This window comes from Petromyzon marinus, unplaced genomic scaffold (assembly GCF_048934315.1).
Source record: "Petromyzon marinus isolate PM22_M1 ecotype Great Lakes invasive population unplaced genomic scaffold, UKy_Petmar_22M1.pri1.0 PM_G_Scaffold_10, whole genome shotgun sequence".
In the NCBI taxonomy this organism is placed as follows: Eukaryota; Metazoa; Chordata; class Hyperoartia; order Petromyzontiformes; family Petromyzontidae; genus Petromyzon; species Petromyzon marinus.
In genome coordinates, this window is record NW_027422651.1 from 2390745 (window position 1) to 2418046 (window position 27302).

The 27302-nt window shown below is 50.3% G+C and overlaps 1 protein-coding gene and 2 long non-coding RNA genes across 4 annotated transcripts in view; all 3 read left to right on the top strand.

Annotated features, from left to right (window-relative positions):
- LOC142908600 (uncharacterized) overlaps positions 1-6110 on the top strand; it is a 39412-nt gene extending 33302 nt beyond the window's left edge. For both annotated transcript variants that reach the window (XM_076059367.1, XM_076059368.1), the window contains exons 8-11: positions 2693-2846; positions 2991-3051; positions 5321-5422; positions 5575-6110. In XM_076059367.1, the coding sequence (XP_075915482.1) occupies positions 2693-2846; positions 2991-3051; positions 5321-5422; positions 5575-5622 (365 nt within the window). In that variant the 3' untranslated portion in view covers positions 5623-6110. The remainder of the gene's footprint in view (positions 1-2692; positions 2847-2990; positions 3052-5320; positions 5423-5574) is intronic.
- Positions 6111-12456: 6346 nt separating this feature from the next.
- LOC116938068 (uncharacterized) lies at positions 12457-18605 on the top strand. Its single transcript, XR_004402120.2, has 3 exons — positions 12457-12587; positions 14206-14291; positions 18490-18605. It is a non-coding gene; the product is annotated as an uncharacterized LOC116938068 (long non-coding RNA).
- A 5350-nt stretch (positions 18606-23955) lies between these two features.
- On the top strand, positions 23956-26487 carry LOC142908647 (uncharacterized). The gene is made up of 2 exons (XR_012931895.1): positions 23956-24013; positions 25533-26487. It is a non-coding gene; the product is annotated as an uncharacterized LOC142908647 (long non-coding RNA).
- The last annotated feature ends 815 nt before the right edge of the window (positions 26488-27302 follow it).

The window sequence follows — 27302 nt, forward strand, 5'->3', positions numbered from 1 at the left end:
CCCGACTCCTCCTGATGTCGAGGGTAAATGGGCGAGGTTTAGGACTGTGACTCATGCAGCTGCAATGGCTCCTTTGGGTACGCGGTCCAGACCTCCCCAGAGACCCTGGCTGACAGAGGAGGTGTTCAGGATGGTTGAGAAAAAGCGACAGGCCCACTGTCATCGGCTACAGAATCCCACATCAGAGAATGAGGAGGCTTACCGCAGCCTTCGCTCGGAGGTTCGGAGAGCCGTGAGGCGCTGCAAGGATGGGTGGTGGTCGCGGGTTGCTGAGGAGATGGAGTCTGCCTCAGTGGCCCGTGATCACAAATCTCAATAAACTCCATCAAAAAAGTAATCTGCAGCACCACACCTATTACCATCATTAGGGGAAAAAACGGTGACCCAATCTCCGACCCCCAGGAACAGGTTTGCAGATTTGCTGAGCATTTCTGTGAGGTCCTGGGGGAGGGAAAATCCCTCAGCCAGGAAAACATCGTGGCACAAAGTGAGGATGACCCTGCTGAGGCTGCGGTGCCTCATATATTGGAAGAAGTCACCCCCTGTGAGTGGCTGGCTGAGGTGCCATCTGTTGAGGAAGTACTGAAGGCGATCCGGAGTCTGAGACTAGGAAAGGCAGCGGGCAGAGATGATCTCCCAAGCGAAATGCTGAGGGACGGTGGCGTTTGTGCACAGACTGCCCTATATGACATCATAACAACAGTCTGGACCATTGGACGGGTTCCGCAGGATTGGAAGGATGCCCTGGTGGTCCCCCTTTTTAAGAAGGGGGACCGCACAGACTAACAACTACAGGGGCATCTCACTCCTCAGTGTGCCGGGAAAGGTCCTGGCAAGGATTATTCAACATAGCCTTGCCAGGCACGCTGAGGAGACGCTTGCGGAGCCCCAATGCGTTTTCAAGAAAGGGCGGTCCTGCACAGATGCCATATTTTCTGTCTGCTACAGCAGAGGTGTAGGGAATTCCAACAATACCTACATCTCTGCTTTATTGACCTGGTCAAGGCCTATGATACCATCAGTAGGCCTGGGCTCTGGGTTGTTTTTCGTGCTTTTGGAGTACCTGAATCTCTGCTCACGATCATTAAGGACCTTCATGATGGTGAGCGGGCCCGGGTAAAACTACGTGGCCGGGAGTCAGAGCCATTCCCTGTACACCTTGGGGTGCGACAGGGATGTCCTCTGGCTCCCACATTATTTAACATCTATCTTGACCCCGTAGTTCGTGAAGCCTTCAATAGCTGTACCGGGGGAATCTCCATATGGTAAAGATGTAATGGGAGGCTGATCGTTGCCCGGGTACGGTCAAGGGATGGCTCCCTATTGCTCAACCACGTTATGTATGCTGATGATTTGGTAATAGCTGCTCATTCAGAGGAGGAGTTGGAGACGCATGCTGTTGAGACTGGAGCGTGCCACTAAGAGGTGGGGCCTTACCATCAGCCCCACCAAAACTAAGCACCTGCCTGGGTATTTTGTACCATCGGACACTCCACCCCCACAACTCCCAATCGGTGATGGGGCAGTTGTGGAGAGAGTGGAGAGTTTCCCATACCTGGGCAGTGTGCTTATGACTGGCTCCAGTTTAACAGCAGAGGTCTACGAATCAGTCGAGCGGCAATATCTTTTCATTGGTTGCGTAACGCTGTGTGGAAGCTACCTGGTCTGTCGCTCCGCACTAAGCTTCAGGTCTTCTCGGCCACGGTCATTCCCTCCCTTCCCTACACTTGCGAAACGTGGACCCCCCTAATGGAACATCTTCACCGGTTAGAAACATTTAGGCTGGCCTGCCTACGATCCATCCTGGGTTTAACCAGACTGGATTGTGTGAGGAGCTCACAAATCCTTGAAAGATCTGGACAAAGTCCCATCGGTGAGCTCCGGCAGGCAAGGCTGCGTTGGCTGGGCCATGTAGCCCGCATGCCCCGCCACTGCATGCCGAAACAGCTTTTGTTCGGCCGGATCGAGGGGGCTAAACGGGCGCGGCACGGGCTAGAGAAGAGATGGAGTGATGTGGTACAGGAGGACGTGGAGCTGAGTGGACTTGCCGATGACTGGTACCAGCGGTGTCAAGATCGGCCTCTGTGGAGGAGGCTCGTGAAGGACGCTACTGGGCAGTTGGAGGCAGTCGCCCTCCAACAACAACGGAGGGCGGAGGAGCGAAGCTCACAACAACGAGCGGAGCGCCGGGTGGCTAAAGCACAGCAGGTTGCCACAGTAGGGGGCACAGGTGTTGCATCAGCCAGTCATCTCAGTCAGTCGACCCGTGGCACCTGGGTCTGCCCCATGACCTCCTGCCATCGGCGTTCGACACTTCACGTGGCCTCAGGGTGCACATAGCCTGGCACAAGCGTCGTGGTGACGTCACCGCCACTTAGTGGCGAATGGCGGTTGTTGTTGGTGCGTGTCCGTGTGTCCCTGTTCTGGTCACCCATCCCCTCGTTTGTCACAATCACGGCCTTCATAGCTGCTGACACTCGCTAACGGCACCCGCCCCGACAGTCCGCCGGGGCCTTTACGGGGGAACTTTGTCTCCGTCCGTCCCTTCGTCTCACTCCCTCGACCCACAACGCCCGGGTGCGAGTGCCACGAGCCTCGAAGCGCACCTAGCCTGGCGCGTGTCGTCATCGCGGCGGTTGTTGTCGTGCTACGGCGGCACGCTGACGCGGGGGATCGTTGTTGTACCACGCAGAGAAGGCGGCGGCGGCGGCGGGCCGGGCCAGCTGGGCCGCTCCGGCCGCAATCCTCGCCGTGTCCCTCGCCCTGGTGGCCACGCTGCTGCTGCTGCTGCTACTCTACCGCCGCCGACGCCAGCAGCAGCATTGGCAGGAGCCCTGGGGCCCCACGTGAGTCGCTCACTTCTCTCGGACGTGGGGCGGACGTCGGCGGTGCCCGCGGAGTCATCTGTGTGACGACCTGCCGCTGTGCCCCCCCCCCCACAACCCCCCCACTACCCCCCCACTACCCCCCCACTACCCACATGCGTGCAGGGAGGATCCCCCCACTCTCCCCAAGGCACCGCGGAAAAACGCGGAGGGCGACCGTGGCTACGTAAGTGGCACACCGCCAGGACACAGAGGGGTGTATAGTGTAGTGTATAGTGTAGTGTGTAGTGTAGTGTATAGTGTAGTGTGTAGTGTAGTGTGTAGTGTAGTGTATACTAGTGTAGTGTATAGTAGTGTGTAGTGTAGTGTATAGTGTAGTGCATAGTGTAGTGTATAGTGTAGTGTGTAGTGTAGTGTATAGTGTAGTGTATATATAGAGACACACTTAGACTCGACCTAAAGCTTTCGTGACTGCAGGAATTCATTTTCTTTGGGTCTTTCGGTAAAGTTGTGCCCACTTCGTTAATGACCCTTGGGCTACACCCAACTTTAAAACTTTAAAACAGCCTGCTGCCTGCTCAGCAGCTTTCTTACCCCTCGTTTCTCCTCCTGATGACGATCGCCAAAATAATACCCATAGACTCACCACAAGTAGACCCACAGACTCACCACACAGAGACCCACAGACTCACCACACAGAGACCCACAGACTCACCACAAGGAGACCCACAGACTCACGACACAGAGACCCACAGACTCGCCACACAGAGACCCACAGACTCACCACACAGAGACTCACAGACTCACCACACAGAGACCCACAGACTCACCACACAGAGACCCACAGACTCACCACACAGACCCATAGACTCATCAGACAGAGACCCATAGACTCACCACACAGAGATCCACAGACTCACCAGACAGAGACCCACAGACTCGCCACACAGAGACCCACAGACTCACCACACAGAGACCCACAGACTCACCACACAGAGACCCACAGACTCACCACACAGAGACCCATAGACTCACCACACAGAGACCCACAGACTCACCACACAGAGACCCACAGACTCACCACACAGAGACCCATAGGCTCACCACACACAGACCCATAGACTCACCACACAGAGACCCATAGACTCACCACACAGAGACCCACAGACTCACCACACAGTGACCCATAGACTCACCACACAGAGACTCACAGACTCACCACACAGAGACCCACAGACTCACCACACAGAGACCCACGGACTCACCACACAGAGACCCATAGACTCATCAGACAGAGACCCATAGACTCACCACACAGAGATCCACAGACTCACCAGACAGAGACCCACAGACTCGCCACACAGAGACCCACAGACTCACCACACAGAGACCCACAGACTCACCACACAGAGACCCACAGACTCACCACACAGAGACCCATAGACTCACCACACACAGACCCATAGACTCACCACACAGAGACCCATAGACTCACCACACAGAGACCCATAGACTCACCACACAGAGACCCACAGACTCACCACACAGAGACCCACAGACTCACCACACAGACCCATAGACTCATCAGACAGAGACCCATAGACTCACCACACAGAGATCCACAGACTCACCAGACAGAGACCCACAGACTCGCCACACAGAGACCCACAGACTCACCACACAGAGACCCACAGACTCACCACACAGAGACCCACAGACTCACCACACAGAGACCCATAGACTCACCACACAGAGACCCACAGACTCACCACACAGAGACCCACAGACTCACCACACAGAGACCCATAGGCTCACCACACACAGACCCATAGACTCACCACACAGAGACCCATAGACTCACCACACAGAGACCCACAGACTCACCACACAGTGACCCATAGACTCACCACACAGAGACCCACAGACTCACCACAAGGAGACCCACAGACTCACCACACAGAGACCCACAGACTCGCCACACAGAGATCCACAGACTCACCACACAGAGACTCACAGACTCACCACACAGAGACCCACAGACTCACCACACAGAGACCCACGGACTCACCACACAGAGACCCATAGACTCATCAGACAGAGACCCATAGACTCACCACACAGAGATCCACAGACTCACCAGACAGAGACCCACAGACTCGCCACACAGAGACCCACAGACTCACCACACAGAGACCCACAGACTCACCACACAGAGACCCACAGACTCACCACACAGAGACCCATAGACTCACCACACACAGACCCATAGACTCACCACACAGAGACCCATAGACTCACCACACAGAGACCCATAGACTCACCACACAGAGACCCACAGACTCACCACACAGAGACGCACAGACTCACCACACAGAGACCCACAGACTCACCACACAGAGACCCACAGACTCACCACATAGAGACCCACAGACTCACCACACAGAGACCCACAGACTCACCACACTGTGCGTGTTGTGGGGATGCTCCGTGTGTAGTTGCTAACGCTAGAGAGTGGCAACACGGCGGATATGGAGCTGCACGAGTTGCCACCGCAGCCTCAACACCAAGACAGCGGAGCTGGCAGCTACGACTACACGGTGAGGAGGGGTGGGTGGCGAGCGAGCGAGCGGTGAGCGAGTGTCCGCCCACTGCTTAGGCTGAGTGAGCGATCCGCTTCTGGCCACCCCAGTGGGTGGGGGGGGGGGGTAGGGTCAGTCACCATCTCTCTAATTTATTCCGACCCCCGCAGGTTTTCACAGATGAAGATGGTGACGAGGAGTGGAAGGAAGATTTTTGAGAAGCGGCTCGAGGTGGGGCGGGGGGGGGGAGGAGCGAGAGTGCTCCACCTTGCCGTACTCCACCTTGCCGTGCTCCACCTTGCCGTGCTCCGCCTTGCCGTGCTCCACCTTGCCGTGCCTCCGGTTGCCGGCGGAAACGCCGGGGATTGTCGCTTCGCGAGCGGGTGAACCCCCCCCCACCCCCGAAAGAACCAAGAAGATTTGTTGTTGTTGTTTGATCCCAACTGAGCGATGTTTTTCAGCGTTGGGGGATATTTGCCTCGTGCCGGTTACAATCGGTGCCCCGAGTTTGGCTTTTCACTTTTTTTTTTGGGTGGGGTGGGGGTGGGAATTTTGTTTTACGAAAGAGCTCTCCGTTACCGGACGCAGTGTTTTTGTTATTTTATTTTAGTCTTCACGACGGTCTCTCACCTCCCAGCGCTTTCCCCCGGCATTGGTGTGCCGCTGGACGGGAGGCGACTGGGCGTCGTGCCAGGGAGCCAGGGAGAGGGGGGTGGGGTGGGGGCTGGGGGGAGAATTTTAATTCTCCCTCGCGTGGCCGGGGGTCAACGAGCGGCGACATTGGCACGGTCCGTCACGACGTCCGGCACCGAGGGAGTTCCGCGTGTTTATATTATATTGTTTTGTCGGGGCGACAGGCGGCGTCACGATGGCGCGTACAACGCCGTGGGCCTTCGTGCGGCACGTCAGCGTCTCGGTTTTTTTATTTCTCCCCGAGCTCGGCCAGTTTCATCGGCCGCTCCCGCGATGCCGCGGCACTTTCGTAGTTTGACGTTGTTGGTTTTCGGCGAGCCGATATCAGCCGGGTTAGATTGTGTGAATGAATAAATGCACAAATGTGGCTGTCGCCTGACGAAGCTGGTTGTTGTGATTGCTGGCGAAATGTCACGGTATCCAGAGTGCTCGCTAACCCACCAGTGTGCTGTACTAGTGTACTACACTACACTATGCATTACACTATATACTACACTATATACTACTATACACTACACTATATACTACACTATACTATACACTACACTATACACTACACTATACATTACACTATACACTACACTATACACTACACTATACACTACTTTACACTACACTATACACTACACTATACACTACACTATACTCTACACTATACAATACACTATACTCTACACTATACAATACACTGTACACTACACACTACACTATACACTACACTATACACTACTATACACTACACTATACACTACACTATACACTACACTATACACTACACGATACACTACACTATACACTACACTATACACTACACGATACACTACACTATACACTACACTATACACTACACTATACTATACACTATACTATACACTACACTATACACTACACTATACACTACACTATACACTATACACTACACGATACACTACACTATACACTACACTATACACTACACTATATACTACACTATACTATACACTACTATACACTACACTATGCACTACACTACTATACACTACTATATACTACACTATACACTACTATACACTACGCAACAAAATGGTCGACAATTTTGTTCCATCACCGAATCGTTCCGAGTCCTGGGGCGTTCCATCTCCGCGGTTCTCACCGTTTATATAAAGGTTTGCAGATGGGCGTAGCCCAAGCGCGTCAGCAGCGTGGGTGCGGCAGCAATGCCGACGCAGTAGCAAAGGGATTGCCAGGAAATCACTGCACCCTGCTCCACACAGCACGCTGCTGACGGTGGAGGTTGATTGACAAGAAACACAAATTTTGATTCAAAGCTTTCGTGACTGCAGTAATTCATATTCTTTGCTCTTTCGGTAAAGTCACGTTGAAGGGAAACAATAAAAAGTTTATATATTTTATTACTTTTATTGTTTCCCTTCAACGTGACTTTACCGAAAGAGCTAAGAATAAGCAAACACAAGTCAAGTCACGACCCAAAGTGGTTTGATGACATCTTTCCGATGATTGCCGAGTTTATAACCACCATCCTCCACAGGTTGATATTGTGTCTGCTGTGTACATGGATGGCTTCGTGAACGAATCTTTTTTTGATTTAAAGCTTTCGTGACTGCAGTAATTCATATTCTTAGCTCTTTCGGTAAAGTCACGTTGAAGGGAAACAATAAAATAATAAAATATATAAAACATTGTTTTATATATGTTTTATTATTTTATTGTTTCCCTTCAACAATGTTTTATATATATTTTATTATTTTATTGTTCCCCTTCAACGTGACTTTACCGAAAGAGCTAAGAATATGAACGAATCTTTGTTGATGGCCATCGTCTTAGAGAAATCAACTTCGTGTGAGCCAGCCGTAGTATTAAAATAATCATCAGCCACGGTAGAAGCGTTGGTCCTACCATGTTTCAAATCTGCCTTCTGCTCACGAACACGGTCCGAGACACGTCGCTTAGTTTCGCCAATGTAACTGCAGACACAGCTTAGTTTGTAGACGCCGGGATATTGCATGTCAGGAATCTTGTCTTTCACAGATGGGATCAGATCACGAATTTTATGTACTGTGTTAAATCGTACCTGGATCTTGTGTTTGTTCATGATTTTGGAAATATTTTGGTTACCCCTGCTATGTATGGCAGGGTGATGGTTTTGATTGAATCCTCAGATGGCTCCTTCCTCACGGGTGGGGTGATTGCTTTGCGGATTTTCTAGTCAGAATATCCATTCGCCTTGAGGTCCTGGTGTACGTGTTTTGAGTTTACTGGTCAGGTGTTCGTGGCCGGAGATGCACTGAGCTCTGTGGTGTAGCGTTGTGACGAGGGAATTCTTCCGGGATGGATGGTGGTGGGAATCGGGTCTTAGGTAGGCGTCAGTCTGGGTTACTCTCCTGTAGACAGAATGGCTCATTGAGCCATCTGGTCTCTCTTTGATTAAGGCATACAAGAAAGGTGGCATGCCATCCGTTTCTACCTCCATGGTGAATTTGATGGCTGGGTTTATGGAATTGATGTGGTTGAGGAATTAGTTTTGAGCCGGTCGGCCAAGTGGCCAGATGACAAACGTGTCATCCACGTAGCTCTTCCACAAGGACGGACGTAGAGTGGATGCCTGGATGGCGTCCGTCTCCAAAATTTTTCATGAAAATATTTGCCACAACCGGTAATAAGGGAGAACCCATTGGGGTGCCTTCAACTTGTTTGTCGAATGTACCATTCCGGGTGAGTATTGGTGAGGCAGTGTCTCGCCAGGGCCGGTACATCGGCATTCAATCCTCGATGGACCAAAACCTCAATGATTGCAATGGGTATCGGGCACAGGAACTTTGGTGAACAAAGAAACTACATCGAAACTGACGAGTAAGTCACCTGGGGACAGTGAGATGTCTTTAATTGAAGATACCAGGTGATATTCTTTGGTTCTTTCGGTAAAGTCGCGTAGAATGAGAATAAAATAATAAATTGATAAAATAAAATAACACAATAATATTCTCACGACGTTTCGGCCACAACACAAGCGGCCTTCATCTGGTGAAGGGACAAGACTGTCTGGTAGGACAGCGCTGGAGTGAAAGAGCCACGTTCAGATCACGACCTTTAAGCTGTGTGAGAGGAAACAAAGCGCCTTGACAGGTGAGCTGAGTTAAGTACAGAAGAGGTGGTCTTACCAGTGAATGGCTGCAAGGTCTCAGATATTGGGCCAGTTCGTAGGTGGGTGAGCCAATGGTGGAGACGATGGGACGGAGTGGTGTACCTTCTTTATGGATTTTTGGTAAGCCATATAATCTGGGTGGTCTAGCAGCAGAAGGTTTTAAGGAAAACCGTTTTGGTCTGTTCAATTAATGAAGCTGAATCAGTGATGATGCTGTTCGTTTTTGTAACGAGGCTGTTGGTGGGATATCTTTAATTTTTTTGTGTAGCTACCATCATTAAGTAGCTCCTGAATTGTTATTGTTCTATGTGATTTTGTCCATGATGACCGTGGCATTGCCCTTATCGGCTGAGAGGATCATGATATCATCTCTCTTTTTCAATTGAGATAACTCAAAACTCTCATCCTTACTGACATTGCTGACTGGCATCTTAGCGCTCTTGAGGGTTGCAGCGATCTCAGATCTTGTCGCGTCTGCAGCGACGTGTCCCCAAACCCTTAAGAGCGACATGGACCTGGTCAACGATATCATCCGCTGGTTTGTGTTTGTGGTGACTACAAAGTTTAACCGTTAGCCAAAGCCGGCTTCAGACCGTTGCAAATAGGGCTATTACTCAAGATTAATAACAACCTCGTCAACGTCAAACTTTTTAACGTGTTGATCTGACTTCTTCTTGGAAAGGAGGTTGAACTTGGAAATCAGGTTATCTTTACATTCAGCTGACACGTTATCTACATGTTCCCAATCAGATGTAGACATTTTATTTCCCCCCCGTCATTGTTAAGTGCGATTTCCAGAGTGTCTCGTCCACGTGATCTAGTTCAGCGCGTAGCAGTCTAATTCTCTCTTAGATCAGGGGCCAAGCTATAGGCCCCTGACCAAGATTCGTTTGGCATTGGAAGACGTGATGTGTGGTGCCACCGGAGCGGGGCAGCTCGGCCTCCCCCCCCCCACGAACGCACGCACGCCCCCACTAAACACTCGCATGCACCCCCCGTAGGGTCTCGAGGAGGGATCACGTGGTATGATGGGTTTCCACCCGAGAACTCCATTAGCAGGGATCACGTGGTACGATGGGTTTTCACCCGAGGACCCCGCTAGCAGGGATCACGTGGTATGATGGGTTTTCACCTGAGGACCCCGCTAGCAGGGATCACGTGGTACGATGGGTTTTCACCCGAGGACTCCACTAGTAGGGATCACGTGGTACGATGGGTTTTCACCCGAGGACCCCACTAGCAGGGATCACGTGGTACGATGGGTTTTCACCCGAGGACCCCACTAGCGGGGACGTTCCACGGTTTCCCCGGACCAGGAAATTTTCCGAGCCCCCCCAGACAGGATTATGTGGTGCCCTCCCCCCACAAAAAAGGGGGGCATGGAGCTTAGAGCTTTACAGGCCGGCCGCGATGAAGCATACACAACACGTGGGGGTGGTGGGAACTTCATCCAGCACCCAGCGTCAGAGTAAACAGCGGGCTGGGAGGGTTAAAGCAACGGGCCGATAATAAGTAGACACACAGAGAGACAATGGGGAGGGGGGTGGATGACGCGACCACCCCCTCCCCCCATCCCCAACGGCCAGAGCGCTCCTAACGGCCGCAAAGAGGATTCGATTGGATGCGCAGGATGACGTCACATGACCCGGGGGAGGGGGTGGGGGGGATTCGATTGGATGCGCGGGATGACGTCACATGACCCGGGGGGTGGGGTGGGGGGGATTCGATTGGATGCACAGGATGACGTCATATGACCCGGTGGGGTGGGGGGCGGGGTTAAGGGGCTTGGGACATATATACGGGTGGTGCAGGAGGGAGAATTTGTGGCAGAGTCCTTCTGGAGCGGCGGCGGCGGCGGGAGACGAGCTAGCCGTCCTCAGGGTCCGCGCTCGGGACGCCCGCAGGGTGGAGCTGAGAGCGATCGACGAGACAAAGTCCTCTAAGGCGAGAGAGAGAGAACATCTCCCTTGGCCCCGTCGGGCAGCAGCGGCAGTGGCCGCAGAGGTGAGCGGCGGACACGGACAAGGGAGGCCAGTTCGGTCGGCTTGGGCTTAGGCGGTAGACGCACTCTTAGACGGGTAGGTGAGAGAGGAGGAAGGGCTGCTGTTGGCTGGAGGGAGACATACACGGGAAATAAATCTTAGCGCAGACTGCTGACTTTGTGACGCGTGTGTGCGTGCGTGTGTGAAGAGCGGTTACGGCCTTCATAGGTGCTGCTCGCTAACAGCACTTGCCCCTACAGTCTGTTAAGGCTATACGGGGGATCTTTGTGAAGAGCGGTGGGACAGCGATCGGCGTACGACGCTGTGTGTGTGGGTGGCTTTAATCAGCATAGGCACCCGTAAATAATTAATTAAACAGATGGACGTTTGACCTTCACCGCGCGCGCGCAGAGATTAATTCATTAATTGATTGCTTACCGAGCGCCGCATATTAAACTACCCTACTGCGGCTGCCCGGGGGGTCGCGCGTGCGGGGCGGGGGGTCACGTGGGTGGGGGAGGGGGTCACGTGGGTGGGGGAGGGCCGTCCAGCGCACCCGTTGGCTGTTGACACAACGGCTTAGTATAAATAAATAATTAACTCTGAGCAGCCGCCAGCGGTGAGTGGGGGGGATGGTGACGTCACACCCCACCCGCTCACGGGGAGGGGGAGATCAGCCCCCCCCCCACCTAGTGGGGAGCGGGAGATCATCCCCCCGTCCCACCTACCCACCTAGTGGGGAGTGGGGATGGAGAGATCAGCCCCCCCCACCTAATGGGGAGTGGGGAGGGGGAGATCAGCCCCCCCCCCCCACCTAGTGGGGAGTGTGGAGGGGGAGATCAGCCCCCCCCACCTAGTGGTGAGTGTGGAGGGGGGCATTAGCCCCCCACAGATGGAACCAGGGGGGTCGGTGTGTAAATGAGATCGGCGTTCCCTTTGAGAGTGGCTCACATCTCTTCAGGACATGCGAGCGACTCGATCGGGATGGGCTTTCTTGTGCTCGGGAGTTTGTTAAAAGATCTTCACGGCGACGTGGAGACGCTCCCCGTAGAGGCTTCACAGCTCTTGGGATTCTCCTCCTGCAAGCTGAACACAACAGCAGCCTCCATCTGTCACGCACCGGGGCTGTGGGCGGGGCTGTGGGTGGGGCTGTGGGCGGGGCTGTGGGCGGGGGCGGAGCCTGTGAGGGGCGGGGCTTTGTGGGGTAGTGAGTGTGTGTGGAGTGTGACCTCTGTGGAGGAGGAGGCTCGTGAAGGACGCTGCTGCTGCTGGGTAGTTGGAGGCAGTCGCCCTCCAACAACAACGAAGGGTGGAGGAGCGACGCTCACAACAACGAGCGGAGCGCCAGCTGGATAAAGCACAGCAGGTTGGCACAGTAGGGGGCACAGGTGGTGCATCAGCCACTCATCTCGGTCACCCGTGGCACCTGCTGGGTCTGCCCCGTGACCTGCCAGCGGGCGTTCGACACTTCACGTGACTGCCTCAATGTGCACCTAGCCTGGCACAAGCGTCGTGGTGACGTCACGTTGTGTAGTGTGAGGCTGTGTGTGTGGTGTGAGGCTGTGTGTGTAGTGTGAGGCTGTGTGTGGTGTGAGGCTGTGTGTAGTGTGAGGCTGTGTGTGTAGTGTAAGGCTGTGTGTGTAGTGTGAGGCTGTGTGTGGTGTGAGGCTGTGTGTGTAGTGTGAGGCTGTGTGTGTGTAGTGTGAGGCTGTGTGTGTTTAGTGTGAGGCTGTGTGTGTACTGTGAGGCTGTGTGTGGTGTGAGGCTGTGTGTAGTGTGAGGCTGTGTGTGGTGTGAGGCTGTGTGTGTAGTGTGAGGCTGTGTGTTGCCCTGGCTTGCCCTGGCTTGCCCCGGCAACGTCACGTGGTGTGCCTCGTCACTGCTGCTGCTGCCACCACAACACGCTTAGGGCTTTAAGGCTTTTCTGTTTATTATTAATCTGTCATTTTCCATGATTAGTCTGTGGTTTTCATTATTAATCTGTCATTGTTCATTATGAGTCTGTCATTAATCTGGCATTTTTCATTATTAACCTAATTTGTGTGTATTATTAATCTGTCATTTTTCATTATTAACCTAATTTGTGTTTATTATTAATCTGTCATTTTACAACGGCAAAAAGTGGTAGTCACGGCGACATTTGTCATCAGTGTTGTGAGTAGCCCGCAGTGAGAGCACGACTACACACACAGACATACACAGACACACAGGTTGTGTGTCTGTGTGTGTGTGGGGTGAGGTTGCACAAGAGACACACACACAGACACACACAGAGACACACACAGACACACAGAGACACACACAGACACACAGGTTGTGTGTGTGGGGTGAGGTTGCACAAGAGACACACACACAGACACACAGAGACACACACAGACACACAGGTTGTGTGTGTGGGGTGAGGTTGCACAAGAGACACACACACAGACACACACAGAGACACACACAGACACACAGGTTGTGTGTGTGTGTGGGGTAAGGTTGCACCACAGACACACACAGAGACACAGACACACACAGACACACAGAGGTGGTTGTGTGTGTGGGGTGAGGTTGCACCAGAGACACACACACACAGACACACACACAGACACACAGAGAGACACACACACAGACACACAGAGGTTGTTGTGTGTGTGTGTGGGGTGAGGTTGCACCAGAGACACACACAGACACACACACAGACACACGCACAGATACACACACAGACACACAGAGAGACACACACACAGACACACAGAGGTTGTTGTGTGTATGTGTGGGGTAAGGTTGCACCAAAGACACACACAGACACACACACAGAGACACAGGTTGTTGTGTGTGTGTGTCTGTGTGTGTGTGTCTGTGTGTATCTGTGTTTGTGTATCTGTGTGTGTGTGTCTTTGTGTGTGTGTCTGTTTGTGTGTGTGTGTCTGTGTCTGTGTGTGTGTATGTGTGTGTGTCTCTGTGTGTCTGTATGTGTCTGTCTCTGTGTGTGTGTTAAGGTTGCACCATGTCGAGCCCATTGAAGCTGATCGTGAGCGCCGATTCCAACCGTGGGGGGCGGCGCTACATGGAGAACATCACAGAGGTGGGCGGAGTCTCTGTGTGTGTGTCTGTGTGTCTGTGTGTGTGTGTCTGTGTGTCTCTGTGTGTCTGTGTGTGTCTCTGTGTGTGTGTGTCTGTGTGTGTGTCTCTGTGTGCCGGACGGGCAACTCTGTCGTGGACAGTGCTGTGGGGGGAGATCCAATTTTGAGTGGCTCCTCCCCTCATGGCATATGTGTCCACCACAGGGGCTAAACGGGGGCTCTGGACAGGTGCGAGGGGCTGGTAACCCCTCCACCTTCAATTAATTACCACGAAACCACGAATTAAACTGAAATATGTAACTAATAAGCTTGTGCCGGAGGCCCCGGGGGGCCAGGCGTCTATGACGTCTCCTGGCCAAACCCCAATTGGCGGAGCCAGGAGATTGAATACCTACCCTCGGGGCTACTCCAGAAACAATGAAAAGCCACTACGGGTGGCCACGTGGAATGTTCAAACGCTCACTGCAGATGAGAGGCTGCCACTCCTCTGTCGGAAGCTGGACCGGTACCGCCTGGATCTATATGGCATTCAGGAGGTCCGGTGGACCGGCTCTGGCTCCTGCCACCATGAGGGGTGGACAGTCCTCTACTCGGGGCAGCAGACTGCCAAACAACAGGGTGTGGGTCTTCTTTTGAACAAAAGAATGAAGGGGGCGTGGGAGCGTGGCGGTGAGGTGTGGGAAGCTGTAAGCCCCAGGCTACTTTGGGCTCGCCTTCCCATCAACCGGAGGCAAGGAATGGTGGTCGTGGTTACTTATGCCCCCACCGAAGATGAACATCCGTGGAGGGATGCAGGCAAAGCCGATGAGTCAGATGCCTTCTATGACATCCTGTCACAGGTGCTGGCTAAAGTGGCCCCTCGGGATAGAGTCATCATGTTGGGTGACTTCAATGCCCGAGTTGGTCATGATACTGGCACCTGGTCTGGAGTGATTGGAGGGCATGGGCCAGATCAGCTCAATAACAACGGTAGGAGGCTGCTAGATTTTTGTGCAGCCCATGGGCTTGTAATTACCAACACGCTGTTCCGGCATCGGCGCATCCACACAACATCATGGATGCATGCCGGGTCCAAGCAAGAACATCTGCTGGACTACATAGTGACGGACCAGCGAATGCGAGCCCATGTCCTTGACACCAGGACCTACCGTGGAGCTGATCTGCCCTCTGACCATCGACTAGTCATCTGTAAGATGCGCCTGCCATTCTTCCACTCCGGTGGTGGGTGTACACCCAGGACCCCATTCCAACATAAAGTGGCCTGGTCTCAGTTATCTGATGAAAGTTGCAAGCGAGAATTTCATCATCGCTTGCGGCTGGGATTGGCATCGTCCCCGACTCCTCCTGATGTCGAGGGTAAATGGGCGAGGTTTAGGACTGTGACTCATGCAGCTGCAATGGCTGCTTTGGGTACGCGGTCCAGACCTCCCCAGAGACCCTGGCTGACAGAGGAGGTGTTCAGGATGGTTGAGAAAAAGCGACAGGCCCACTATCATCGGCTACAGAATCCCACGTCAGAGAATGAGGAGGCTTACCGCAGCCTTCGCTTGGAGGTTCGGAGAGCCGTGAGGCGCTGCAAGGATGGGTGGTGGTCGCGGGTTGCTGAGGAGATGGAGTCTGCCTCAGTGGCCCGTGATCACAAATCTCTATTTAACTCCATCAAAAAAGTAACCTGCAGCGCCACACCTATTACCATCATTAGGGGAAAAAACGGTGATCCAATCTCCGACCCCCAGGAACAGGTTCGCAGATTTGCTGAGCATTTCTGTGAGGTCCTGGGGGAGGGAAAATCCCTCAGCCAGGAAAACATCGTGGCACAAAGTGAGGATGACCCTGCTGAGGCTGCGGTGCCTCAAATATTGGAAGAAGTCACCCCCTGTGAGTGGCTGGCTGAGGCGCCATCTGCTGAGGAAATATTGAAGGCGACGGGAGTCTGAGACCAGGAAAGGCAGCGGACAGAGATGATCTCCCAAGCGAAATGCTGAGGGAGGGTGGCGTTTGTGTACAGACTGCCCTATATGACATCATAACAACAGTCTGGACCACTGGACGGGTTCCGCAGGATTGGAAGGATGCCCTGGTGGTCCCCCTTTTTAAGAAGGGGGACCGCACAGACTGTAACAAATCCAGGGCCATCTCACTCCTCAGTGTGCCGGGAAAGGTCCTGGCAAAGATTATTCAGCATCGCCTTGCCAGGCACGCTGAGGAGAGGCTTGCGGAGCCCCAATGCGGTTTCAGGAAAGGGCGGTCCTGCACAGATGCCATATTTTCTGTCTGTCTGCTACAGCAGAGGTGTAGGGAATTCCAACAAGACCTACATCTCTGCTTTATTGACCTGGTCAAGGCCTATGATACCATCAGTAGGCCTGGGCTCTGGGTCGTTCTTCGTGCTTTTGGAGTACCTGACCCTCTGCTCACGATCATTAAGGACCTTCATGATGGTGAGCGGGCCCGGGTAAAACTACGTGGCCGGGAGTCAGAGCCATTCCCTGTACACCTTGGGGTGCGACAGGGATGTCCTCTGGCTCCCACATTATTTAACATCTATTTTGACCACGTAGTTCGTGAAGCCTTCAATAGCTGTACCGGGGGAATCTCCATATGGTACAGATATAATGGGAGGCTAATCGATGCCCGGGTGCGGTCAAGGGATGGCTCCCTATTGCTCAACCACGTTATGTATGCTGATGATTTGGTAATAGCTGCTCAGTCAGAGGAGGAGTTGGTGACGCTGCTGCTGAGACTGGAGCGTGCCACTAAGAGGTGTGGCCTTACCATCAGCCCCACCAAAACTAAGCACCTGCCTGGGTATTTTGTACCATCGGACACTCCACCCCCACAACTCCCAATCGGTGATGGGGCAGTTGTGGAGAGAGTGGAGAGTTTCCCATACCTGGGCAGTGTGCTTATGACTGGCTCCAGTTTAACAGCAGAGGTCTCACTCCGAATCAGTCGAGCGGCAATATCTTTTCATCGGTTGCGTAACGCTGTGTGGAAGCTACCTGGTCTGTCGCTCCGCACTAAGCTTCAGATCTTCTCGGCCACGGTCATTCCCTCCCTTCTCTACGCTTGTGAAACGTGGACCCCACTAGTGGAACATCTTCGCCGGTTAGAAACATTTAGGCTGGCCTGCCTACGATCCATCCTGGGTTTAACCAGACTGGATTGTGTGAGGAGCTCACAAATCCTTGAAAGATCTGGGCAGGGTCCCATCGGTGAGCTCCTCCGGCAGGCAAGGCTGCGATGGCTGGGTCATGTAGCCCGCATGCCCAGCCACCGCATGCCGAAACAGCTTTTGTTTGGCCGGATTGAGGGGGCTAAGCGGGCGCGGCACGGGCTAGAGAAGAGATGGAGTGATGTGGTACAGGAGGACGTGGAGCTGAGTGAACTTGCCGATGACTGGTACCAGCGGTGTCAAGATCGGCCTCTGTGGAGGAGGCTCGTGAAGGATGCTACTGGGCAGTTGGAGGCAGTCGCCCTCCAACAACAACGGAGGGCGGAGGAGCGACGCTCAGAACAACGAGCGGAGCGCCGGGTGGCTAAAGCACAGCAGGTTGGCACAGTAGGGGGCACAGGTGGTGCATCAGCCAGTCATCTCAGTCAGTCGACCCGTGGCACCTGGGTCTGCCCAGTGACCTCCTGCCAGCGGGCGTTCGACACTTCACGTGGCCTCACGGTGCACATAGCCTGGCACAAGCGTCGTGGTGACGTCACCGCCACTTAGTGGCGAATGGCGGTTGTTGTTGTTGTTGCTGTGTGTGTATGTGTGTGTGTCTGTGTGTGTCTGTGTGTATGTGTGTATGTGTGTGTGTGTCTGTGTGTGTCTGTGTGTATGTGTGTGTGTGTCTGTGTGTATCTGTGTGTGTGTCTGTCTCGTGGGGAGCGATAGTGTAGCGGTTAGCGCGCTGCGCTATGAACCTGGCGACCCGGGTTCAATTCCCCCTCACGGCCAACACCAGTGACGATTATCTGAACCGGTCCCGGGCCTCCCCTAGGTCGACTCAGCCTCAAATGAGTACCTGGTGCGGTGTGTAAACATTGCCACTAGGGAGACAAAGGCGGTCGGGCGTGGTGCTGGCCACCCACCCCCTCGTGTACCGTTCCGGCCTTCATAGGTGGTGCTGCTACTTGCTAACAACACTTGCCCCAACAGTCTGTTAAGGCTACAAGGGGGATCTTTGTTTTTGTATCACCACCCAGGAGTCACGGAGCTTTTGAGGCTCCGAGCCACGTGGGAATCCACAACAGCGTGAGGCGGTGCCACTCACAGGTGAGACTCGGGGATATGTGATTTCTAATCGATAGCCATCCGTCGGTTAACCCATCGCAACTGCTGAGTCTGTCACGCGACTTCCTCCTTCCAGCGAGCCTTTGATGCTTCACGTGGCCTCAAAGTGTACACAGTGTGTACGTATACACAATAATGTCCACGTTGTTGTTGCTGAGTTAACGCACTCAAGGGAGGGGGCAATGGAAAATGAATCTGAATCAACTTAAACTCCATCCCCATGACCTCATGAAGTGCCAGCGGGAGGTGTACCTCGCTAGTGACGTCATGTCACCAAAGTATTCACACTCCCCCAACCCCCGTCCACCGCGCCCTTGAGCGTGACGTCACCTCCGCTTGGGTCACTGCCGATATCAATCCAGTGCCAATCCTTATTTGGGCAAAGCTACGCCCAGTGACTGGCGGCACATTAACATAATGTATTCGTCGAAACCGTCGAGAGTTTATTGCGACGGGTTCAGCAGCCACGCCCCATCCCTCGACATATGGGCCGGAACCATTAACATAATTTATTCAGTTACAGCCGCTCATTGTGGGAGGGGCGCGTCTCTTAACCCGGAAGTGACGTCATGTTACCAGCTTACCCGCGTGACGTCAGGAGGCTGCCGATCCACACTTGCACTGAAATCCGAGGTGAGAAATTATCATGGTTGTGGTGGTGGTGGTTGTTGTTGTTTACCAAGGTAGAGCCTCTCTCTCTCGTAGGGATGTCAGTTGAGTAGCAGCGAGCATGGGAATCGATGTCCAGGTTGGAACTTTACAACGCGGGGCCTAGCCACGCGGGGCCTTGCCTCCTGCCCTCGCCTGATTGCATTCACTTTAATTATCTCGCTTAAGTTTAATTTGTCTTCACCCGGCTCGCCACTTTGTAACTTTGTTTTATTGTAAATATTCACGCAGTTTTTATTTTCATTTTTTTCACCAGGCCAAGTCCGCTTGAGCTGCTATACCGCTCTTATTATCAGAAGCGACCTGCCCACAACAACACATAGTGAGGCTTTGGCAACGTGTGTGAATGTTTGACTTAAAACTTTGGTGACTGCAGGAATTAATATTCTTGGTTCTTTCGGTAAAGTCACGTAGATAGAAAATTAAATAAAAATAACGGATGCTAAATTAAATGAAAAATTTTTAAATGAAGCAAAAAACCCACGACGTTTTAATCGCAACACAAGTGGTCTTTATCTTATTGAATTTAATCTGTTATTTTTATTTTCTATCTACGTGACTTTACTGAAAAAACCAACAATACGTGCGTCAATGTATCTATCGGTCAAAGTCACTAAGCGCGTGCCGCTGTTGGCTCTGAATATGTGGAGGGGAACACCTTCACCATGGGGAGAGAGACAGAGACACGGATAGCCTCGGCTATGTTGATTGATCCTCGATTCATTACTTGGTGGAGTGAGGAAGAATTAATGCTGAGCAGATGAAGGTGGCCAGGCATGGTTCTGGTCACACCACCACCTGTTTACTCATGGCAGTGTGTGACAGTGTCAAGTTTGTGTTTGCAGTAAAGTCTATTAACTCTACTGCACACGGAGGTTATATCAAAACAATAGTTTATTTTTGTTTTCCTCTGGAACTCTTTATAAGAATGGAAACAGGAGGTGAACACAGCACACACATTCAGCTGAAGTCGGAACTGTTCATCCCAGCATTCAAGGACATCTTAGCCTGGATTCACACCTCTAAGTTGCGATTGAACATTAATTTCTGCATAACACAAATAGTATTGTTTTCAACACCCTTTGTTATGTCAGCTGAATTTAGCTTTCATAAATTTTCCTTTTCTAGTCAGACAGCCGAAATTGTGTGCTTAGAGTTTTGAGTTAACATTCATCTTGATGATATGAAGGCTTCCAGGCATATTAATGACATTTTCCCTCTCATTGTGTGCCATAGTAGACCGTGGAGAGAAACCCTTCAGGTGCACTCTGTGCGGGAAGGCGTTTGCAGATTCATCAAATCTGATGAATTTGGGAAACTTTTTCACTACATCTTGAATATATTAATAAGTATAGACGTGTAAGTCACGTGTGCATTCCTCTGTGCCTGACGTGTAGATGGTGTGGATATTATTTTTTTCTGTCTGCAGCAGACGCTTCCTCTGCAGAATTGGTCTGATGGAGCAAATGCAGTCAGCGCAGCTCGGTACGACAAGTCAACATTGCGACCAGCGTGCATACAGCACGGATCGGACTGGAAATTTGACACGGCACCAGAGAACTCGCACAGGAGAGAAACCCTTCAAATGTACTGTGTGTAACAAGGCATTTGCATGGCCATCAGTTCTTCAGAAACACCAGAGAACACACACAGGAGAGAAACCCTTCAAATGTACTGTGTGTGGGAAGGCATTTTCATGGTCATCTGCTCTTAAAACACACCAGAGAACACACACGGGAGTGAAACCCTTCAGGTGCACTCTGTGCGGAAAGGCGTTTGCACATTCACCACATCTTAAAGTACACCAGAGAACACACACGGGAGAGAAACCCTTCAAGTGCAGTGTGTGTGGGAAAACATTTTCAGATTCATGTAATCTTGTAATACACCAGAGAACACACACGGGAGAGAAACCCTTCAGGTGCACTCTGTGCGGGAAGGCGTTTGCACAGTCACCACATCTTAAAGTACACCAGAGAACACACACGGGAGAGAAACCCTTCAAGTGCAGTGTGTGCGTGAAGGCGTTTGCACAGTCATCTGATCTTGTAAAACACCAGAGAACACACACAGGAGAGAAACCCTTCAAGTGTACTCTGTGCGGGAAGCCGTTTACAGATTCATCAACTCTTCGTAGACACCAGAGAACACAAAAGCATCGGAAGATCCACAAGGAGCGGAGTTGGAGTCTGAAATCAGCTTGTGAAAGTCAAAGTGCCGCAATGAGCCCATCCCTCATAAAACAAGAACCGGACGAAAATCCCAGCTAAAGGTTCTCGAGGTGAAATATGAAGAGGTGATGGTGAAATGTGGAGAAGTGATGAGCGATGAAGTGAAGGGAAAATGTGAAGATGAAGATTCAACTCCAAAATGGGACCTTCACATCGTGAAGCAGGAGGAGATTCTGACTGAGGCAGAGCGAGGCAACTCCCAGCAGTTTGTGGAAGTGGAGGTGTGGGTGGACTTCCTCCTAGACAATACAAAGTCAAGTGGAGACCCGGTAGATGTGTAAGCCAGAGACGATGTCACTACAATAGATGCACCTTTGTAAATAGGCCTTTAATGACAAGAATGTGAAGTTGAACACTTTATGGGCCCGTGGGTTGGGTAGATCTCTAATCAGGAGCAAGAGCTAATAAGCTCCCAAGCATTCACTATGTTATCATAATTGCTTTTACATGGTGCTTGTTTAATCGCCTCAGCAACTCGGAGTTTTGTGTCGTACCTCATCTGAAACACTCGAAGAGCATCCCCAAGTAGCAGCTGCCCCTGTGTGGCACAAGGTGCTGGCCCTGCACCGGCCTGCATGTGGACAAGAGCCTGTCAGTAGGGGGCGATGATTGATGCGTAATCTCAGTTGTGTAGTTTGTAGGTAATGTTTAGAATTTGCTACATTTTCACTCAGACGCCAGCATGCAATGGCCTACTCGTTTTGAATGACACAGTAGTATGTTTTACATACACTGTGAAGCAGACTGTGCATTTTTTAAAAAGTTTCTTGTTAATATGATGTAACGTGATGCAGTATATTTCACTGCAGTAATCCAATTTTGTTAATATGCCTGACAATAATTTAGAATGTATACTTGTCTGGTTTTGTGCATACTTGTAACATTTGATCTGTAAGGGTCAAACATTGAATAAGTGATGTTAGGACAAAGTGTGTGTGTGTGTGTGTTTGAAAGTAACCTGTGCAGAGAACTCAGGTGAGACCCGTTGTTCTTGTGATACAGGTCAAACGGTGTTTTTGTGTTCCACGAAGCATCTGGAGCAACTCATTGTCTTTGAAATAGGTCGCACGCTCGGATCATTCATCAGTTACAAGGCATACCACTTAAAAGTTACACGTATAGGAGGAGGTACATTCTCTACAACACGAATTGTAGTTTTGTCTTACGTGTTGATGTAGATTTTGTCTAACTAGGACTAGAAATGCACCTTGCTGATTCACGTCTGGATGTTCGTACCTATCGTTTGAAGCAAACCCCACTGCTGTTGTTGAAACGCTGTGCACCAATAATGGTCCAACACATTGACGGCCTTCAGGCCAGGAAAGTCACAACATTTACGGCACACGAAGGACGCATTCACGCAAGTACCCCATGCTCCGTTTTGAAGTTTTAAAATGAAGCATCTTTGAATTGTGTTGTGTTTTGAATTAGATAATTTTATTTCTTCATTAAAAGCTTGTCTCAATTTACATCTGGAAGACTTCATTGAAAAGGACATTTTGTGTGAATTTTCTCTCGTCGTTAAGTAGACGGTCTTGCCGGGGGTTCGGTTCGATGCGGCCCTTCACCTGGTTGGGATTGCGGGATCGAGATAAGGCGACACGGAGCTGGCCGTGCGAGAAGACCGCCGTCTGCAGATCGATTCCAACGTAATCGAACGTCTGTCCCTGCACCTCCGTCGTCCATGCAGGGGGTGCGTAGGTTTGCAGCGCCCCCTGCATGAAAACAACGGAAAGTGTAGCGCTCATCACAGATAGATAAAGTTGTGCGCTTATATTTAAAATGTTATGCTTTTATAAGGTGATGTTGAAATCGAAAAGTGTTTGGCCAGTTGATGATTTCAATCAGATTGATTCATTTATTATGAACCGCATATCTGAGCTTTTGTGGTCCTGTTGAGCTAAAGTTGGAAAAAGTCCGTGACTATAACTTCGCTCAACATTGTAAACGTGTTTCTATTATTTAGTTATTGTTTAATACAAACTACTTCAGATAATGGGTTTCAAGATGTACTTGAATGGCACGTTGTTCCGGTGTTTAATGGCTTGTACATCATGGCAAATGGCTTCCATCGATGTGAAAGTCAATGGTGGATGATAATTTGACATTTCGGTGTTGATTTGGAGTAGATTGTTTAACTGTTGCATACCGGGTGGTGAAATGCTTTGCCGAGTACCTGAACTGTTTGACCAAGTGAATTCACGAAGAGTTCGATGCGAGTCTGAGCGTTAATATTCTTGTGGAACAACAAAGGTCGGATATTTTAAAGATTCCTGATCGTACGTTTTATTGCGACAATGTTCATGGGGAACACGTGTGGAGGAGAGTTTCAGGTGAAGTCTCCCCTTACCTGGCAACCATGGTGGCTGTCCGCTGATCACTCTCACTCCGTCACAGCTACGAGCTGTAGGGACGGGACGCTCCACCCTGGCGCTGTTTTAATTCACAGCACCAAGAGCGGAGAGCCTCATCCCTGCAGTTCCCTCCTGTTGGGCCGCATCATTTACCGCGTAACGAGGCAACGTTTTCATGAGCGGTGCGTTCCACTACACACCCACACGAGCGAACCATGTGCAACAGTGTGCGTACATACAGACACGAACAAACACGCGGTTGCACATGCACACACGAGCGCGTACTTGCAAACACGGACAAGTGGAGATGCACGCACGAGTGTGGTCACCACCTGGCTAGCTACACTAGTCACGTGATAACTAGTATACTAAACTATACACTACACTATACACTACACTACATTACTATACACTACACTATACACTACACTACTATACACTACACTATACTAAACACTTATACACTATACTATACACTACTATACACTACACTATACACTTATACATTACAATATACACTACTATACACTACACTACACTATACACTACACTACTATACACTACACTATGCTAAACACTTATACACTACACTATACACTACTATACACTACACTACTATACACTACACTATACACTTATACATTACAATACACACTACTATACCATACACTATTATACACTACACTATACACTACAATATACACTATTATACACTACACTATACACTACACTACTATACAATACACTATTATACACTACACTATACACTTATACACTACAATATACACTACAATATGCACTACTATACACTACACTATACACTACTATTCACTACTATACACTACACTATACACTACTATTCATTACTATACACTACATTACTACACACTACATTACTACACACTACACTACACACTACACTACTACACACTACACTATACACTACACTAAACACTTATACTATACACTACACTATACACTACTATACACTACACTACTATACTATACACTACTACACACTAGTGCTGCACTAGTCCCCAAACTGCAAAGACAAAGGCTCCCCAATGTAGACTGACGCATCCACAGACCCACACATGGACCCACGGACTCGCACAGAAACCCACGGACTCATCGACTCCCACTGGGCGTGCGCTGTTAGCGAGCACCGGTGAGGGTCGCAATGGAACAACACCAGGGGCTGGTGTGGACAGAACCACGGCTGGCCGCTCGTCTCTCAAATTCTGATGTTAGCACCCCCACCCACCTCACCACCTCCTTAATTATGGCTGAGTCCACCTAAGTGACACTCAGGACTGCTTCAGGTAAGGGGCCGACATTAAATGACGTCACGTGATTTTAGAGGATTTTTGACCCCCCATCGTCACACGACGTCACACGACGTCACACAAAGTCAGACCCCTCCCCCTCAATTATGACGTCACAAAGTTCTGCCCCCCTCCACCCCCCCAAAAAAAACATGCTTCAGATCCCTTTAAACTATTGTCATTGTAGTGCGTATTTAATGTAGCGCTGCACTCTGATGTTGTAGGTAGAAAACATTACAAAGTCTATTTAATCAAGTAGAACGTGTTTATATTTATTTAAAGTTGCGCAATTTGATGTGACGTCACGTTTCTCAAACCCCCCCCCCCTTGTCACACATCGTCACAAACGTCTGACCTCGCCCCCCCCCCCCTCTAGGTGCGTGACGTCATTCATGGACGGCCCCTAATTGTCGCTGGTATTGGCCGTGAGCGAGAATGGCGCAGCGCCGCTAACCGCTACGCCGTGATGGTGCCCTTACCTGCGTGAACGGAGACGCGGTCAGACGATGGGTGAGCCGCTGGTGCGGGCAGGACGAGTGATCTCGGGCGTACCTCCTGACGTGGAAGGCGAGGGAGGTCGGAGTGCGCGTGTGAAGAGAGACGGCAAGGGGCGGGAGGAGAGGGGGGCGATCGGACGGAGCGGAAGCAGGAGGACGAGGGCAGGAGAGGCAGCGGAGCCGTGGAGGAGTCTGGGCGCACTTGATGGTGAAAGTTGACGTGGACGCACGCTGCAGAAGAGAAGAAAATCTTCACGCTCGGCGCCACACACAGCCAGACGTAGCTCACCTCATCCATCTTGCTGACGATGTGTAGGACGACTAGACTCTGGTTGTCTTGTAGCTCTGGGGAAAGAAGGAGAGGTAGCAGGTACCACCACAGTCAGTATGCACTGCTGTAAAGATAGCAGGTACCACCACAGCAATATGCACTGCTGTTATAGCATAAAAATATATAACGATACTATCATAGAATGTTAACTAAACGAGCATACATTTGTAACTAATTTAGGATAAACATTAAACTTAATGAGTATGGATAAATATACTGCATTAGCATACAGATTAAAATTAATTAGCATACCAAAATTAGCATAGGGCAACCGTTGACCAATTGCTGCGCACCACCGTTGGAGACGCGCCCAGGTTTGCCTCTCGACCAATCGGATCGCTGGCCCTCCCCCCCTCCCCACTTTGGCACGCGGCGATCAATCAGATCGCGGGGAGGACGCTACCATTTTTAATGCCCTACACGCTGAACGCCGCGCGCCCATGTGCGTGTGAGTGTTTAGTTTTGTTTTAATTCTTTTAATCATTAAAGTTCGCGAGTGTCAAGGTAAGCTACGTTGACTTTTTATTTTAAAAGCATTTTCTCAAGAGAACCGTTGTTGCTGCGGCTGTTGTTGTGAAAGGCCCGGTACACCCTGAGGCCTTGCCTAGACTAGGACAGCCTTGATGTCACGTGGGTCCACACGCGTCTTTCGGTGAAGTCACTGAGGTAGAAAATAAAATGTATTTAATTTAATTACATTTTATTTTATACCTACGTTAAATTTGATTTTAAAAAAATAATTTAATTAAAATTTATTTTATACCTACGTTAAATTTAATTTAAATTTGTAATAAATTAAAATGTATTTATTTTATTTCATTGCTACGTTAAATTAAATTGAATTTTTTTATAAATTAAATTTATTTAAATTACATTTATTTAATGCCTACGTTTAATTTAATTTTTAAAATAAATTACATTATTTAAATTAATTTTATTTCATATCTACGTTAAATTAAATTTTAAATAAATTAAATTATTTTATTTAAATTAAATTTTTTAATAAATTACATTTATTTTATTTAAATTTATTTTATACCTACGTTAAATTAAATGAAATGTTTTAATAAATAAAATTGATTTTATTTAAATTAAATTTATTTTATTTCATACCTACACATGTACAGTCATTTTAACTGCTCTGACTGCTACAAGCTAAGTGCGGCCTGGAAGCGTATTATTAAGTAATACATTTTACAATTACCAATTCCTTATAGAGGAACCCCATACTAATGAACTGACTACGTATCTATATAATTAAAAGACCGCACGCAGATGTCGCAAAAGCGGACCCCGTTGTCAATGATATAATTTGATG